The sequence below is a fragment of the Mus caroli genome, chromosome 18, assembly GCF_900094665.2.
Source record: "Mus caroli chromosome 18, CAROLI_EIJ_v1.1, whole genome shotgun sequence".
NCBI classification, from domain to species: Eukaryota; Metazoa; Chordata; class Mammalia; order Rodentia; family Muridae; genus Mus; species Mus caroli.
Genome location: NC_034587.1, coordinates 64,348,821 through 64,367,381, shown reverse-complemented (window position 1 = coordinate 64,367,381; position 18,561 = coordinate 64,348,821). Strand labels below are relative to the sequence as shown.

Below are 18,561 nucleotides of genomic sequence, written 5' to 3'. Positions count from 1 at the left end.
GGATTTCTGAGTTCGAGGCCAGCCTGGTCTACAAAGTGAGTTCCAGGACAGCCAGGGCTATACAGAGAAACCCTGTCTCGGGAAAAAAAAAAAAAAGTGTGCATCTTTTATTTATTGACATCTGCAAATTTTATTTTTCACTGTCTCCAACGTTATTCATGAATCAGTTGGAATCACGGGAACAAATCAGAATGACAGGATTCAAGCTCTGGCAGTCTCCCTTGGCAGATGTGTTGAGTAAGTTCCTTCTGGGTAAAACAGTTTCTCATCTGTACGAGAATCATGTGCCCTACCTCCACGGACACAGAGGCACCCACGGCAATCCCAGCACAATGGAGACGGAGGCAGGAAAACTGGCGAGCTGGGGTCAGCCTAGGCTATGTGAGATCTGTCTCAGAAACAGAATAAAAAGCACCAGAGAAAGAGAGGCAGAGGCTGACAGACTGACCAACCAAGAAGCCCAGCCTTGTGCAATTTCATCCTGCAAATGTGGCTGAGAATTCAGAGGCCCGAGCCGACAGCTAGAACCACAATCCTATTTCTGGTTTTCTGCTTGCGTTTTGCGTTGCCTTAGCCTCGGTGTCTCATCTCTCGTCCCTCAACTGCAGACTGGGAGACTGTTTACCCGGTCCCTGCTGTGCTGCAGTGCAGACGGGAGCTGCCAGCAGAAAGTTAGGGCAGTTACAGGGCTTTTTCAGAGACCACAGACAGGTGCTGCCTGTTGGATATTATCTAAAAGCAGTGATTTATGTCAATTTTCATTTTTTCTTTTACTAAGAGGGCTGTGTATCTGATATGGGCTTCTATTTGACTTGTGAAGAAGCAAGCGTGGAGGGTTCAAGGAGGGCTGTGCCCCATGCACAGGAGGCATCAGTACGCAAGAAGAGGTGAACCCAGAGTGGACTGTTGCAAAGTAGAAGTGAACACAAGAAGAGAGAACAAGAGCAGGGGAGAGACACCCTTCAAGGACCTGTCCTGCCAAAGTTTACTGGGCTACAGAGAGCAGAGTGGACGGAGCACCGGAAAAGAGTCAGGTGAGGAGACTGTGGAAGCCCTTGGATGGCCTGTTAAGGAGCAGGAATTATGTGCTGGATAAAATCACTGGCAGATTTTATCTGGGGATTGTGGCAACCACTACCTGCTGATACTGTGTGGGGAGGGCAGAGCTGGTCAGGATAGAGCACACAGGACAGTCAGTTAAGAAACCATAAGCAGATGCTATGGAATGAATTGCTCCTTCCCACAATCCATCATGCTGTGGCTAAAGCAGGAGAAAGGGTCTTTACTGGGTAACTGAGGCTCACTGAGGTCCTAAAAGGAGAATCCTAGTTAAGGCAGATCATGGCTGTACATCAAGAGAGAACTTCCCTCTGCTGTCTAGACACAAACATCAGCTGTCTACATCAACAGGAATCTACTTACTCCACAACTGCAAGAGGGAACACGTCTATTGTTCTGGGCAATCTGGGCCATCGTACTTTAACACAGCATTCTCAGCTGTCTGATACAAGTATCTAGGCTACAAAGAAGACAGGCCAAATGAGGCCCAAGAATAACTCAAAGCTGCTGATGCACAGGGCAGACCAGAGAACATGTGGACCACAGGGTCTCCAGGGTCTGGTGAGGCAATGGCTGAGTGGGTGGCAGACAAGGAAGCAACAGCTGAAAGAAATGTCCTAGGAATAGAGTACGTACTCAGGAAGAAGAGAACGCTGGGATAGTGCATAGGTATGGTCAGATACACACACACACACACACACACACACACACACACACACACACTCTTCTAGAAAAACCAGCTGAAATGCTCATACAGTATTTTAGAGAGAAATCTTAAATGTTTTTCGAAGTAGAAACCAGGAGGGGCTGGGGAATGTGGCTCAGTGGTAGAGTTCCTACAGAGGACCTGGGTTAAATCCCTACTTTAGGAAAGAGGGGCAAAAACATAAAACACCCATAAATAACAAAGAAGAAGTTTAATGTTTTGATCAAAAATTAAGTCTAATGTTCCACTGAGTGTGGGGATTAATCCTGCTAGTGAAAAGAGTAAGAGAGCTCAAAGTGCAGTATCTGAGGTTAGGGCCATGACTGAAATCTGGTTCTGCTATTTATAATTGGTACAGCTTTTAGCAAGTCTTCAACTGTCCCAATTGCGTGGTTAACAAAGGTGCATGTGTCTGCAGTGAATCTGGCCTAAGCAGCACAGGGGAGGGCCAAGCACCACCAGTAGTGTCCACAATGCTGTTATTTACATTACAGTATGAGCTACAATGACTCCACCGGGGTCTGTGAAAGCAACTGAGCTGAAGGTCCACTGACCTAACAGTCCCACAATGTAGCCCTGACTAGCTTAGAACTGTCAATCCTCCTGTCTCAGCCTCCAAAACGTGGGACTGTAGACACGTGACACTATTCCCAGTGAGAGAAGTTTATTAAAATATCTCTGAGCAATAGCAGGGAAGCGATGTGTATATCTGTGGTGAGCTCCGGCTCACTCAAGTCTGTTTTGCGGAAGCCCAGGGATGGAGCTCATTTTGCTCTGTTCACAGCAGAATGTAGAGTAGAACCCATGGAACTGTCAACAGAAGCCTCGTGTAAGCAGCGTCCTCCTTTCATAGCCCCTCCTGTAAGCAGTCTCCTCCTTACATAGCCCCGGGCTCTGTTATCCACGAACTTAACCAGGCACATGATGGAGGAAGAGACTGAGGGGATGCAAGGATAAAGCAAGGAACACGGGTTAGTGCCCAAGGCACCGGGAGTCTGACAGCAGACACAGGACGCACAGAAAAGTCAATCTGGGCCGGGCGAGGTGGCGCACGCCTTTAATCAAAGCACTCGGGAGACAGAGGCAGGCGGGTTTCTGATTTCAAGGCCAGCCTGGTCTACAGAGTTAGTTCCAGGACAGCCAGGGCTACACAGAGAAACCCTGTCTCGAAAAAACAAACAAAACAAAACAAAACTAAAGTCAATCTGCAAGAAGAAAGGCTGAGAGAAATACGATAGTGTTCTAGTTCTCCCCTTTGCTTTCCTTTCCACCTTCTAGTTTATAATTCCTAGACTAATCAAAAGCAACTATAGACACATCTAAAATAGTTCTAAAGTCATGTTAGTGTGCACGCAGCACAGAAAGACAAAATGTGTTGACAGTGTGACGAAGGGACACAGTGCAGTTGATGTTCGTGTTAGTTTCAATTAGATAAACTTGGAGGTACACAGGGGAACGACGAGGATCTCTACAGAAAGCCTAGGAGGTAGAGTGCAAACATGCATGAACTCATGCATGATGCCCTGAGTTCAGTCCTCTGAACAGCAAACAAGTATAAAACACAAAGGGAAAAGAATCAGATGTACCACTACAAAACCTCAACTACCGTAAAAGATGGCAAGCACAACCAAAGGCTGTAAAACCTGCGGAAAACAAACAGCAAAGTACAAGTTTTTTCTCCTCAGTAACTGTTTTAATAAAGGATTAAGCACTATCCAAAGGACAGAGGCTATAAATCAGAGTGGTAGTGCATGCTTTAGTTCAAGCCCTTTGCGGGACGGCGGCAGAAGGATCTGAGTTGGGCTACTACAGTAAGCTGAAGGCCAGCCTGTAGCACACACAGAAACAGGAGGGAGGAAGCAAGCAAAGAAGCACGGTGGCCTGCAATCCCAGCACTGGGGAAGTGAAAGCAGGAGGATCAGGGGTTCAAGGACAGCCTGGGCTTCCTGAGACTCTGTGTATAAATCAAGAGTGAGACAGAAATTGAGAAACTCACCTTTCGTCATAGAGCGTTTTTGTGATTCCACCTCCAGGAATGCGAATACAAAACTCAGAATCGCTCATCTCAGGTATGCACCGACTCCTTTCCATTTCTAGCCAGCTCAGGCTCTTTATTTTATTCTGAACACTCTTTTGCAAACAAGGTGTGAGCAGATACCGGAAGGGAGTACTAAAAAAATCATATTATGTTTTTAAAAAATTACAATTACCAGAGAAACCCTGTCTCAAAAAACAAAACAAAAGTCAAATCTTAGAGTAATAATGACAGCAGTCCATATAATGTTTTCCAAAATCTGTAATAAAATATAAAAGCTTCTCTTTCTTTATTCCTTTCTTTCTCTCTCCCTTTTTAAAGATTTATTTATTTATTATATGTAAGTACACTCTAGCTGTCTTCAGACACACCAGAAGAGGGCATCATGTGGTTGCTGGGAATTGAACTCAGAACCTGTAGAAGAGCAGTTAGTGCTCTTAACTGCGCTGAGCCATCTCTCCAGCCCCTAATTCTATTTCTAATAAATTATGTCTCATTTAATATTTAAGAACTCACTCTGGAGAATCATGGTAGAGTGTTTGCCTGGAGTGTGCAAGGCCCTGGGTTTGGTCTCCAGCACAATCACACCACACAGCACACACTCTATACACGACAAATGCCCACCGTATGAACTGTAACAAAGGCCAGGACATACCTGCGCAGCTGGGCATCATTGCGGTGATACGAATGGCTGCTTGAGAGAACAATGATCCTGGCACAGCCGCTGCTTTCCACCCAGGCCAGCAGCTTTTCACAGAATGACTTCGATTTATACTTCACATGCCATTGAGAGAGCAGAGAGAAATACAACTGGAGGTTTCAGAGTGTAAATTTAACCTATGTAACCCCTCCCCTTCCAACCTCACAGGACCGTGAGTGGCAGGACTTACTGACATTGAAATGATCAGGACTGTCAAATCCACTTACTTTGATTTAAACTATCTTTACAATCATAAAATAAATTGTGAAGAATGTAGATCTCTATCTTAAGGAAAACGTCCCTTCTCTCATGTACTAAACTAACTACATAGACATCTACAAGGTATAAAGTTCATTGTACTACGATCACAAGGAACTAATCAGATGGACACAGCGTAACGATTATCTGCCCTTGATTCGCAAAGGAATCAATACTGAGAAGAATGGGAAGAGGAGGGGAATAGCTAAAGGCAGTTAAAGACTGCAGGATGAAACTGCGAAACAGCAAGGCTGCCTTGACTGCTTCTAAGACTGAAAAGATTTTTGGTAAGAATTGAGGAGAGCTAAAGACATCGGATGACATTCCACGTCAGTAAGAATGCTGTCAGGGTTGCCAATGGTGCTGTAGTTATGGCTGTCCTTGTCTAATGTCTACTCCTCTTCGCATGACTGGACGGAACCCCGAGCCTCGTGTCTACACACGTGCTAGGCAAGTGCTCCACTGCTCAGCCCGAGTCCCAGCCCCTGTCCTTATTCCTCAAAGCCATGTGAATGTTTAAAGATGAAATATACTAGGCAAGTGAGCTTGTCCAGGAGCACCTGTGATCCCAGCACCAGAGAGGCCAACTCTAACCCTAGCTACACACAGAAACAGGAGGGAGGAAGACTCTGGTTTCAAATAACAAAAACAAGACCCTTCTGAATTTCTGACCTCCTGAACAGATAGTGTCTGAGGACCACCACAGGCGGAGTGGGTCTGGAGGCTGGATATGCAGGGCAGCTGCCAACAGAACCCCCCGAATCATGGCCATGTTCCTATGCAGTCCCTTGCTCTGTGCAGCTACAGGGAATAGACAGGTGGGGCTAGAGACTACTTCATCAGACACCTGGGCAGGGTCTCCCAGGCCCTGGTAAAGGGCTGTGCGTTGACTCATCTTGAGCTGGGAAGCCTGAGGGTTCCAGGGAGGTTAGACCATTGAGGGCATCTCTGTTGGAAGGAGCAGAGTGACAGCTATACTTTTGTTCCTTTGGGCAGTGGCGATTAGAGGTTTTGTGAGTTTTCTTTTTCTTTCTTTCTTTCTTTCTTTCTTTCTTTCTTTCTTTCTTTTTTTTTTTTCAAGTCAGGGTTTCTCTGTGTAGCCCTGGCTGTCCTAGAACTTGCTGTATTAGGCCAGGCTGGCCTCCAATCCAGAGATCTGCCTGCCTCTGCCTCTGCCTCCTGAGTGCTGGGATTAAAGGCAGGGGGCCACCAATGCCTGGCTTAGAACATGTTTTGATAAATGATTCACATCTCAAAAATTTTCTGCAGAGTTACCTGCAGAGAACGTGTTAAGCCTCATGAATAATCCACAATTTCTTTCAGTGTAAAAATGAAATGATAGTAACATACCTGAAATATTATAAATATTATAAAATTCTTTCCTAAGTATATAAAACAATATAATAAAATTAGTCTTGATTCTTAGTGCTAATGACAGTGTTCTGTCACCATACATTAGTGAACTTTAAAAAGCAAGCATACTAACCTTAATAAAGATGGACCTTAACTGAAGCACCACCAGCTTCTTTGACGGTAAGGAATACACTACAAAGAGGAGGAGAGAAGAAGGTCACAGGACAGAATACAGTGAACAAGCTGCTAGGTTGAAATTATTAGGGCTGGAGAGGTGGCTCAGCAGTTAAGAGCACTGACTGCTCTTCTGAAGGTCCTGAGTTCAAATCCCCGCAACCACATGGTGGCTCTCTGTAATGAGATCTGATGCTCTCTTCTGGAGTGTCTGAAGACAGCTACAGTGTACTTACATATAATAAATAAATCTTAAAAAAATTATTAATACGACAAATACTATTTGAGTTGCAAAAGCTTTTGCATTTAAATGTTTTCAACAATAAAAATATAAGCTTTCGGACAGGTGTTCAAGTGTGAAGATCAGAGTTATATCCTTAGAACACACATGTGATGACCAATCTTGTTTGTCAAAGTGTCTCTATCTGGAGTCAACTCAAACCCAAGCAGCTAGGCACACCTGTGAGGTGGGAAGATGCTCCCTAAATCTGGGCATCGATTCTGGTGGCAGCCCAGATAAAAGGACATGGAAGAAGGAAGCTTTTGATTTTTGCCTGCTTGCCCTCCCCCTAGCTGGCAACTTCATCTATCCTGTTGCTGAGGCACTCCTTTGCTGATATTAGAGCATCTAGCTTCATGGACTCAACTCCTGGATTCTCTGCCTTTTCTTTGAGACGGCCATTGTTGGACCAGCCAGAACACAGCCTGTCAGCCACTCTAATATATCATGCATATATTCATTCTATCAGTTCTGTTGATCTAGAGATCCGTGACTAATAGGCGACGTATCTACACTCACGGTGGATGTGGTGGCTCACCTGTAATTTCACCTCTCAGAAAGTGAAGACAGGAGACCTCTGGAGCAAGCTAGCTAGCCAGACTAGCTGTATCATTGGATTCTAGGTTTACTTGACTCTGCCTCAATGAAGACTTCCCGATGTCAACTTCCAGTCTCCCACACGTGTACACTTCCCACAACAAATGAATGACCACACAAGCATAACGTACACAAGGAAAAACATAAAAGCTCTATGCCCTTTCCAATGCTGTCCTGGATCTCCTTCCTTTAGGGCTTGTTTTTTGTTTGTTTTTTTTTCCCAAAGATTTATTTATTTTATGTATGTGAATATACTGCCAATCTCTTCAGACACACCAAGAGGACATCAGATTCCGTTACAGATGGTTGTGAGCCACCATGCGATTGCTGGGAATTGAACTTAGGACCTCTGGAAGAGCAGTCAGTGCTCTTAACTACTGAGCCAGCCCCAGCACATAACATTTTATACATAGTGTCACTGTACTTTGGCCCTGAGAGTTTATACCTGGTTTAAAAGAACTGATGCTGGACACAATCATTTACACCTGTAATTCCAGTACTCAGGTGGCAGAGGCAGGAGGGCCACAAGTTCCAGAAAAGCCTGTGCTATACAGTGAGACTCCATCTCAAATAACTAACTCCTCCATGGTAGGAAAGCACGCCTCAGACCTACCTTCAGTATTTATACTGAGTTCATTTGAATTTTCTTCTTCAGTTGCATATGGATTGTTTCCAACCATCGGCACCAGGCAATCAGTATAGAAGTAACCGATCTTACACATGTTCAGGGTAGAAATAATCAGATCTATTGCAAGCTGGCCAACATTTCCAACGGATACTGCTGGCTGAAATAGAAAAGATATGCCCTATAGATCACCAAAGTTAGCAGCACTTTTAAGTTTAGGTAGCAAAAGTACGGAATGCTTTGCTCAGACACACAGCAAGACACTGACTGTCTTACAAAAGAAAACAAAACTTTCTGCCCTTGTGGCGTTTCTACGAAGGAGGCGGCTCATTTGTGATAAACAGTGAAACAGACAGACAGAAGAGTTGGGAAAGAATACAGTGTTGTGCATGAATATCACTCTTAAGTAGGATGATGAAGGACAGGCTTACTGAAGGTGACAAATGGCTACACACTTGAAAAAGGCAGGGTGGAGAGCCACAGGTGAAAACACTATTTTCAAGGTAGTGAAAAGCAGTAGAAGGGCCCCGAGGTATGAACAGCCAGCAAACCTTGGGTGGTCTGCAGCTTACCTGTTATACTATCTATCTACCTATCTATCTACCTACCTACCTACCTACCTACCTACCTACCTACCTATCTATCTACCTACCTACCTTTCTATCTATCTATCTTACTCTATAGGTTGGAGTGACTATTTCTCCATATTAGACACACACACACACACACACACACACACACACACACACACAGAGTCCCATGGCTGCAAAGTGCCAAATGTCTTACCTATACCCCACAAAGGCATTCAGAATGCTAGTCTACTGGACACACCACAAAGTTATGGCACAGGTCACTCACATTCAGCACGTACAAAGCTAAACTTCCGCCTGACACTTAGTATTTCACTAAAGAGCTATATTATTTGTTTGCTTAAAACAGAAATTTCGTTTCTTTTCTTTTACTATGTCCAATATATAAGTAATTGTACTGATTTATCACCAAAATATCTTTTGTGTGGCACATGCACATGTGTGCAAATGTAGCTGCCTATTGAGTGAACAGATGCTTGTATGGAGCCTAGGGAACAATGTTGGGTCTGGGTCTGGGTACCTTGCTTTCTTATGGTCTTTTGTTTTTGTTTTTGTTTTTGGAGACAGGGTTTCTCTGTGTAGCCCTGGCTGTCCTGGAACTCACTTTGTAAACCAGGCTGGCCTCGAACTCAGAAATCTGCATGCTTCTGCCTCCCAAGTGTTGGGATGAAAGGCATGCGCTACCACTGTCTGGCTGCTTTATTATGGTCTTACTCCCTTCAGACAGGATCTCTTACTGAACCGAGAACTAGTGACCAAGAAGGCCCAGTGACCCTGCTGTCCCTGCTCTCCACGATGCTGGTGTTAATGACCAGCATGGCCCACACTGGTTTTCCCTGAATGCCAGTGATGTGAGTTCCTCAAGCCTGAGCTACACAAGCTCTCACTGAGCCATCTCCTGAAGCTCAGGAATCCGCCTGCCTCTGCCTCCTGAGTACTGGGATTAAAGACGTGCGCCACCACGCCTGGCTAGAAGTGTACTTTTAATATCACATAATACCCTCCCTTCTCAGGAGTCTACAGAGCGAAAATTCTCTAACAGTTGTCCACTACCGTGTAAAAATAAGCTTTACCTCTGAATTAATCTGTGAACACATATGCCCCACCTCTGTGGCTCTACCTTCCTAACACCTCATGTGGTGGTGAATCTCCCAAGCAGAAAATTATTTTTGTTCCTATTTCATTACTGTCATTTTGCTACTGTGATGAATAGTAATGTAAGCATCTGGTATTTCCAATGTTCTTAGGGCCCCCAGGATGGGTCGCGACCCACAGGTTGAGAACCACTGCTCTAACGCCTCCTCTCCATATGACCGCTCCCCCCTCAACCAAGAGGCATTTTCCACCATTTCACTAGTAACTGCTTAACCACCTGACCATCTGTGTGTTGTCACTCCCAAATTGTAACTTGCTTGATACTTGATTAAGAGGGTCCCCCTTTTTCTCCTTTTATTATTACATTCTCTTCTGCTGCCTTGTAGGTCACAAGGCTTCAAGCCTATTCGCACCACAGGTCATTCTAAATTTGCAGTATTACAGGAATATGCACCTCTGTTTTAGATAGCTTTTTTTTTTTTTTTTTAAGAATCCTAAGCCCATCTTTTTGGTCACTAATTTTCCTAAAAGCTCAAAAGCCCTTGTGTTTTTCCTGTCAACTTTTTAAAATTCCAAAACGCTTTGAAATGATGTGTCTATCTCGTGAGTACATGCATACATGAGTGCAAATACCTTCGTTGGCCAGAAGGAGGTGTCAGGGACCCTGGAACTGGTTATGAGCCATTGTGAGTCTCTAAAAATTCCATCCTCTGTAAGCCAGACAGGCTTGAGTACTGAGTCATTTTCTTTAGCCCCTTCCCCTAAAGTTTTGTTGTTCTTGTTGATTTGCTTATTTATTGGGATGGGTGTCCTTCTGGCTGGCCTGGAGCTGCCTTTTCAGCCTGCCTTGCAATCGGAGTGCTGGGAATACAGGCTTGGTCAAACCACTCCCAGTCTTCCTCAGGTCCATGATCTCAAGTCTTTCTCTTTTTCAATCTCCTGTCTTATTTATTGCTCTTACTGATCTACTGATGTTCCTAGCTACATTGTAAACTTTGATGACCAGCACGTCGGGATGACTTAACAAGGATCATTCCACAACTGCCTGTTAGGCTGTGATCAGCTCTCTAACGCAATTGATGGTCTAGATCAATACGGACCCAAACTACATAAAAACATTTCCACGGATAAAACTTAGGGATTCCCCGGTGCGACTATCTGCAATATATATGCAATACATATACTGCAATATATCCGCAATCTACAATCGCTACAGGTCACAGGCAACGAAAGTTTCAGCTAGCAGACAGGCCTTGATAGGGCTGACAAAGATGCTAATCGGACAGCTGCCTCTAGGGATAACTTCCAGGTTTGTTTGTTTGCAAGCTAAAAGCCTGAAGCAGAAACATGTGCCCGGCTCTCCTAAGGCCAGGTGGCTCTTCCCGGGTCGGGGTGGCGATCGCGTCAACTCAAGTAGAGACTCACCATCAGGAGTGTGAAGTTCGTTAGGTCGGGGACCGACTCCCCGCAGGGAACGAACATGACTGCAGTGGGCGTGGGAGCAGCTTGAGCGCCCGCCGGGATAGCGAGGCCACCTCCTTAGGACAGAAGGCGCAACTCGCGATCGACCCGGGTCCTTCGGGTCCTTCCGGTCCTGCAGGCGTCCAGCGCGCTGCCTGCGCGCAGGGCAGAACGAAGCTGGAGCGCGCGGCGGGCGGCGCTCCTCGGGGAGCGTAGGTCGAGGACTGGCGACGGAGGACGTGGGGACCGCGCGCGCGGGATCCGCGAGGACGAGGAGGCGGCGCGGTGGACGGCGTCGATCAGGCGGCTCACAGGCCAGCCCCGGCGTCTGTCAGTCCCGCACCGTTTGAAGACAGTTAGTTGGGGCGCCGCGGCTGCCGGGTTCCCGCCCTGCCAGGTCTGACGCGGCCGCGGCGCTTTGTGTTCCGCCCGCCGCTGATGCTGCGCGCCCGGGACGACGGGCTCCGCCGCTGCACCGTGTGAAGTGGGGGAGTAGCGGCCGCGAGGCGCCAGCGCCGGCATGTCGCTGCCTCCGGAGAAAGCCTCGGAGCTGAAGCAGCTCATCCACCAGCAGCTGAGCAAGGTGAGGAGCTCGGGCGGACCGGTCCCCGCAACCGGAGCTGCGGAGCGGGCGCGGGCGGGCGGGCCCGCAAGCTTCGATCGGGTGTGAGAGCCGAGGGAGCCGCTGTGAACCCGAGGCGGTCCCGGCGCTTTCCAGATGTCCACGTACAAGTTAGCCCGAGGCCAGATGTTTAAGGTCCCTTTACACCGGGAAGCCCGATGGCAGTAAGAAGTTATGGGAGACCGGGCTCTCAAATGACTGACAAGGAACGCGTTTACCCCACTCGGGGCTTCCAGGAGACTCCCCATCTGCCCTCGACTGCCGGCTGTAAGCTGAAGTAATAAAGCCTCTTTATGGTGGTGGTGGTGCGCCAGGGCTTGTGGCCAGAGTCTCTAACCTTCTTTGGTCGAAACCTCAAAACGGTCTCGTTTTTCCATCGCACGGGCAAGGGAATAGACGGACAAATTAAGAGTTCCAAGTTGAATAAGCGAGAAAGCTGAAATAACTCGCTCTTTGTTCTGCCTCCTTCCAGGTCTGCGTTCTTTTGATTATCCTCCATTCCCTCCCAAAAGAATTGCTTCCATTTGAATTATTTGCGGGCAACCAGCAATAACGGTTGATAACCAACCAGTTCAGATTGCTTCTTATGTTGCTCAAAAGTTTCACCTCTTAAAAGGCTCAATTTTTATTGTCACTGGGTATTTGCCATTAGTTTTAGAAGCCTAAAACTCTACAAGTGGTATTTATCTACTTTATAATGTTATAAGTTGTTTTCCTGTTTTTGTTTTGTTTTGTTTTTTTGGGTTTTTGTTTTGTTTTGAGACAGGGTCTCTTTGTGTAGTTTTTCTGGCTGGCCTGGAACTCTATAGAGCAGGCTGGCCTGGAACTCAAGAGATCCTCAGGCCTCTGACTCCTGGGTGCTAGGAATAAAGGCGTGCACCACCACCACCACCAGGCGTAATTTTGTAAATGGTAATGTTGGGGTTTCTCCATAGATGGACGTCCATGGCAGAATAAGAGAAATTCTTGCAGAGACTATACGAGAAGAATTAGCACCGGATCAACAACATTTATCAACAGAAGATCTGATCAAAGCTCTAAGACGTCGAGGAATCATTGATGATGTAATGAAAGAACTTAATTTTGTGAGTAGCAGTTTACAATATAAGGTTCACACTCTTGTGGCTTCTCTTAGAACTACCATAAATTCACTCTATTTAGTAATAGCCATTTTTCTTAGTTTTTAAGAAGATTTTATATGTATGGCTGTTTTGCCTACATGTAGGTCTGGTGCTCACAGTGTGACACCTGTGGGACAGCTGTGATCCTCTGGAACTGGAATGAGCCACCAGCACGATGCTGGGGGGGGGGGAATTGATCTCAGGTCCTCTGGAAGAGCAACAAGTGCTCCAAACTGCTGAGTCATCGCTGTTGCCCCCGTAATGTTCTTCCCTCCGTCGCTGCTTGTGTTTCCAGACAGGGTTTCTATGAGTAGCTCTGGTTGGCCTGAAATTCATTTTATAGACCAAGGTCTTAAATTCACAGAGATGGCCTGTTGTCTGCCTCCTGTGTGCTGGGACTAAGGGCATTTGTGTTCATTGTCGCCGCCTGGCTCCTTTTCTGAGAGGTTCTAAGTGGGCCCCACCGTGAGTTGGCAAATAGAGAGTTCATGAGATAGGAGTTGTTGGACACTATATTTCTTTCTCTGACATGACAGAAACTTATGCTATTCTATAGCTCTCTAATTCATTTAGGTTAGATCTGTTTTAAAACATACACTCACAAGATTCCATCAGAAAAGCTCTGGCTACATAAAGCCCTCATTTCTCTGTACAAATAGGTCAGTAATGGGATATATCCCGGTGCATTTTGTAAGTAGGCCTTATTTTGAAAATGAGGCAATAATGAAATACTGTGGCCTCAATACAAGAGTCATATTCTACTAAAAATAGGATGGACTTCATAATACGCTAGAGAATCGGGTATGTTAATACACTAGCCTCTTTTGGGTTTTGAGGTTTGCAAACCTATTTGTTATAAAAACTGACCTATTAACAGCCTCTGCTTCATAAAAGTTACTTTTTAAAACTCAGTTCGTGGTGGGCTAGAGAGAGAGAGTTCAGAGGTTAGGAACACTGACTGCTCTCCCAGAGGTCCTGAGTTCAATTTCCAGCAACCCATATGGTGGCTCACAACCATCTGTAATGGGATCCGATGCCCTCTTCTGGTGTGCCTGAAGGGAGTGACAGCAATACTGCATAACACTGGCTGTCTTAGAACTCGCTGTGTGCCAAGGCTGGCCTTAAACTCACAGATCGCCTGCCTCTGCCTCCCAGGGGCTGGAAGCATAGGCGTGCGCCACTCTGATTAACCAACTGCAGTACAGGGCTTAAAGCACGTTTAGCTTATTTAAGGTATCAGTTTGTCTTTTAAAGCCAGGCTTGGCAGCTCATGCCATTTCTTCCAGCATTCAGGAGGCAGAGAGAGGCAGAGCTCTGTGAGTTCAAGGCCAGCCTGGTCTACATGTGTTTAGCATTTAGTGGATGGCAAGGCTTAAAGACAATTTAATCCCTTCATATTAGACTTTTCCCAGTTAGATCTCTTTGGCTAAGAAAATAAAGGCTTTGGTTTGGTTTTATCTTTATTTTTTTACTTTGGAGGCAGTGTGACCTAGTCCCTTCTTAGGGTAGAAGGCTTTCTGAAGGAGCCTAATCCTAGTGTTTTCTTCTGTCTCTGCAATTTTCTTAGCTAGAACTTTTTTTTTTAAACTTTCTAATTTGTATTTTTCCCTATTTTTCCAGGATAGTGTTGATCAAGAACTCCCTTCTTCTCCAAAGCAAACTGTTGGTTTTGATAAGCAGTCAACATTAAGAAAAAGTATGTATATACATAGTATATTTTCATCGTAAACTTGGTTGTTCTTGGTAATGGACATATGGTAGTGTTTGGCATTTGATAAATATTTCAAGTTTTTCTTTTCAAAGTGAAGTACTTAAAATTTGTCTATTTTTTTAAACATAAAACTTTGATGCTGCTTTGCATGAAATATATAAAATTTACTGCTATAGTTGGTCCAAAACCAGGAGCACTGGTTTTTCATGTTTTAATGATATATTTTATAAAAGCTGCAAGGGCAGATTTGGTGGTTCATCCCTTTAATCCTAGCACCCCAGAGGTAGGTGGATCTCTGTGCATTCAAGGTGAACCTGGTCTACATAGTAAAGTTCTAGGACAGCCAAGGATTCACAGAGAAACCCTGTCTCAGAAACATAAAATAAATCCGAATCTTTGCTTTTTTAAAAATGGTAAGACGATTATCTGACAAATGCAGTTACTAAGTTGGTACTTACCGCCTAAGTTAGCTTGAAGAGATAATTATATGCTTTACAAACAGCTAAGAAGCAAAGGTACACCCGGCCTTGACTTTAATTCCCTCAGAAAAAGTACATTATTAAGTATTTTTCCTTCGCTTACACAAGTGGTTCTGCTCTGTCGTGAAGTTGATTATATTTTATCCGGGTCCTTGTCTCTGTGAAGTTGTCTGTGATGTCTTGATGACATAGGCTCAGTTTCTCGGCAGTCTCCTCACATGTTGCTATGTTTACAGCTAATGCTGACATAGGCTCAGTCTCTCAGCAGTCTCCTCACATGTTGCTACACTTTACAGCTAATGCTGATCCAACACGGAGGTATCTTTACCTTCAGGTTCTGGGTGGAAAAGCTTTCTTAGAACATCTGCAAGAACCTGAGCCTTTGCCTGGACAGATCTGCTCGACTTTCACTTTATGTTTACACTATCGGAACCAACGATTTCGCTCCAAACCTGTACCCTGCGCTTGTGAGCCGGATTTCCATGACGGCTTTTTGCTTGAAGTTCACAGAGAAAGTTTAGGTAAGAGACAGTAGTGGTATCTAATTAAATGTGTTTGCTTTTCATTGTGGACCAACTTCTACAAGAGGGATTGTAACCCCCAGCTGGTAACTCAGTTTATAATAATCCCAGCCTCAGGGCACAGTCCCTTTGTCTTTGAGTTCCAGGCCAACCTGGTCTCTGTAGAGAGTCCTTGTGGGGGGTGGAGAGGTTGAGAATGGTAGGTGCGAATGTCTAGTTTTTGTTATGTTTCCCCCCAGTACTATCATTTATTTAACGAGCTCTTTTTTGTTTCTTCCTTTATTCACGAATTTTCTCATTTCTTTTTGCTATACTAATTGATGATCTTTTTAGTTAGCTACTTATGCCTCTCATCAACCTAAAGCCATAAAGCCAGCAAAATTGCAGAAGTGGCCTAAATAATGTAAAGGCCTTTAAACGATGCCTCATTTTTTTTTCTTTTACCCTTTTCCTTTATGTGCATGAGACAGAGTCTCATGCAGCAGAGGCTGCCCGTAAGTCAGTCTAGAGCTGAGGATGACCTTAAAGCTACGGCCTACACCAACGCATCTAGTGCTGGAATTTTAGCTGTGTGCTAGCACACTTGGTCTGTGTGATGATGAGGTCAAACCCAAGGCCTTGTCCATAATAAACAAAGCACCCTATACGCCGAGCTACATCCCCAGTCCTTCTGGGAAAAAAAAAAAATCTTCCCTCCCTATAAAAATGTTAGTGGGGGCCTGGCAAGATGGCTCAGCAGGTAAAGCTTTTTGCTTTGTGAGCCTGGTGATGTGAGTTTGGCCCCGAAATCCACATGGTGGAAGGAGAGAGTCAACTCTGCAAGTTGTCCTTTGACCTCCATACAAGTGCTGGGGCGTTTGCATCTCCCGTCCGCATACTCCTCTATACACGAAGACTCAGCCGCCAGCTCGGAGGTGTTAGATCTTTCAGGGTTTGCATTTTGTTTTGTCTGTGTGTGTGAGTGTCTGCTGTGCACATGTGTACGCATCTGAGGCTGGAATGATAGGCAGGCTGCCACCATCACCTAGCATTCGTGTGAGTTCTGTAGATCTGAACTCTGCTCCTCTTCACTGTGCCACACATGCTTTAACTACCAAGCCATCTCCTCTGCCCTGGGCCTCTCAGTTTTGTATAGACAATGCTGTGATCGTGTCTGGAGTTGAATTCTGAATGTAACTGAGGATTAATATTGAGACTTGTTTTGTTTTGTTAGGTTTTATGTTATGTGTATGGGTATTGTGTCTGCAAGTGTGTTTGTGGACTACATGTGTGTAGTACCCACAGAGGTCAGAAGAGGGCATCAGATTCCCTAGAACTGGAGTTACAGAAAGGTATGAGCTGCCATGTGGGTGCTGGGAATTGAATGCAAGTCCTCTGTAAGGACAAGTGCTCGTAGCTACTAAGCCGCTTCTCCAGGCCCGTGAATTTTTAGGGATCTTTAAGTTTCTTTTGTGTGTGTGTATTCCTTTTTTTAGGCCTGCCTCCCCTCAACCCCCCTTCTGAGATAGGTCTTAGTATATAGCCCTGACTGGTCTTGAACTCACAGATCTACTCACTTCTACCTCCTGAATGCTGGGATTGCCCCACACCCAGAGAAAGAGAGAGCTGATGGCTCTTTCTTCAGTAGTAGCGCGTGCTATAATAAAGTCTTTTAAAGAATAGACTTTTCATGAATCAGAAGGGTCTGACTACCGTAAGTAACATAGCCAGATAACTTCCAAGTAACTCCTCATTCTCCTAGCCCTGGCAAGTCAGTCATAGAGACGGGAGACTTCTTCCCAGAGTCTGGCACGCCGTCAGTCAGAGACATCACCAGACAATTTCACTGTATGTCAGCTTACTATTCAGTTACATTTTTCAGAAAAAGTGTGTGTGTCTGTGTGTACACCCTCCCACTTGTAGTTCTGGATATGGAATCCAAAGCCTTTGGCATGTTAGGTAATTACTACCACTTAACTACATCCTTAGCTTATAAAGTTATTCTCTGTTTCTAAGTAATTCATGATACAATTTTTTTTTCCTTTGGTATGTATTGCTAGGTGATGGAACTAGAATGGCTGATTCAACAACAATGTTATCAATAAGTGATCCAATTCACATGGTACTAATCAAAACAGACATATTTGGTGAGACCACTTTAGTTGCGTCCTATTTCCTGGAATGGAGATCAGTTTTGGGCTCAGAAAATGGAGTGACCAGTCTGACTGTGGAGCTCATGGGTGTAGGTATGATGATTAGAGTCATTCTTGGCTTTTATAAATACTTATGTGTGTAAATACATTTTATTTTGTTAAAATAGCTTTACAGGGGGAAGCTGTGAAGCAAGGTTCACTGAATTGTCCTAGGGGATGTCTGGGAGACGCCACTGTAGGTTTTCAAAGGCAGTCCGATCTAGCCTAGGGATTTTTTTTTCCTGAAAAATGAATAGAAATTTTGGAGGTGCAAGGTTTCTTTTTTGTTAAATAAGTATAAGGTTATAAAGAAAAACAGAGTCCTTCAAAGACATGGATCCGTGTGTGCGTATGCGTCTTTCTGGTCGACCCTAGAGGTGTGCTGCAGCACAGCATTAAAACTACAGTAGTAGTTCTTGGGAGGGGACCATCTGCGTTATTTTGTTTTTTATTACGGCTGGCATTTCACAGTCTGTCCAGGTCTGTCCTTGAGTTCCCGTGTAAACCAGTTGGCCTGCCTCTGCTAGGATTATAGGTGAATGCCACAGTGTGGTTCCTGGGGAATGAGTACGTGTCCCTCTAGCCCCTTGCAGCGGGCAAGTGAATTTTTGAAGAGGTACTAACTTGCTCAATGTCAGTAGCAATGAATAGCGAAGGGCAGGGGTTGTACATTCATTATCTTACCATTATTTCCTTGGAGTTTTGCATATATTAGCTCATAAAATGAAGACAGTCAAAACCTGCTAATGTTATGTAGAGCATATCATGAGATTGCATTGGTACTACAGCTCATCCAGAAGCGTTAAAACTTGGAGCTAAGACTGGAGAGATGGCTCAGCAGTTAAGAGCACTGACTGTTCTTCCAGAGGTCCTGAGTTCAATTCCCAGCAACCACATGGTGGTTCACAACCATCTGTAAAAGGATCCAACACCCTCTTCTGGTGTGTCAGACTCAACAGTGTACTCAAATAAATAAATAAATAAATAAACAAACAAATAAAAA

At 44.9% G+C, this 18,561-nt stretch overlaps 2 protein-coding genes across 2 annotated transcripts in view; one reads left to right on the top strand and one right to left on the bottom strand.

The window, feature by feature from the left end:
• Psmg2 (proteasome assembly chaperone 2) overlaps positions 1-11,078 on the bottom strand; it is a 12,601-nt gene extending 1,523 nt beyond the window's left edge. The window contains exons 1-5 of the mRNA XM_021150754.2: positions 10,898-11,078; positions 7,776-7,947; positions 6,245-6,303; positions 4,456-4,574; positions 3,762-3,935 (exon numbers count right to left, since the gene is read on the bottom strand). Of these exons, the coding sequence (XP_021006413.1) occupies positions 3,762-3,935; positions 4,456-4,574; positions 6,245-6,303; positions 7,776-7,947; positions 10,898-10,954 (581 nt within the window). The 5' untranslated portion in view covers positions 10,955-11,078. The remainder of the gene's footprint in view (positions 1-3,761; positions 3,936-4,455; positions 4,575-6,244; positions 6,304-7,775; positions 7,948-10,897) is intronic.
• A 159-nt stretch (positions 11,079-11,237) lies between these two features.
• The window catches only part of Cep76 (centrosomal protein 76), a 26,003-nt gene continuing 18,679 nt past the window's right edge, over positions 11,238-18,561 (top strand). The window contains exons 1-5 of the mRNA XM_021150438.2: positions 11,238-11,516; positions 12,491-12,640; positions 14,297-14,372; positions 15,163-15,387; positions 17,427-17,612. Coding sequence (XP_021006097.1) covers positions 11,454-11,516; positions 12,491-12,640; positions 14,297-14,372; positions 15,163-15,387; positions 17,427-17,612 — 700 coding nt within the window. The 5' untranslated portion in view covers positions 11,238-11,453. The remainder of the gene's footprint in view (positions 11,517-12,490; positions 12,641-14,296; positions 14,373-15,162; positions 15,388-17,426; positions 17,613-18,561) is intronic.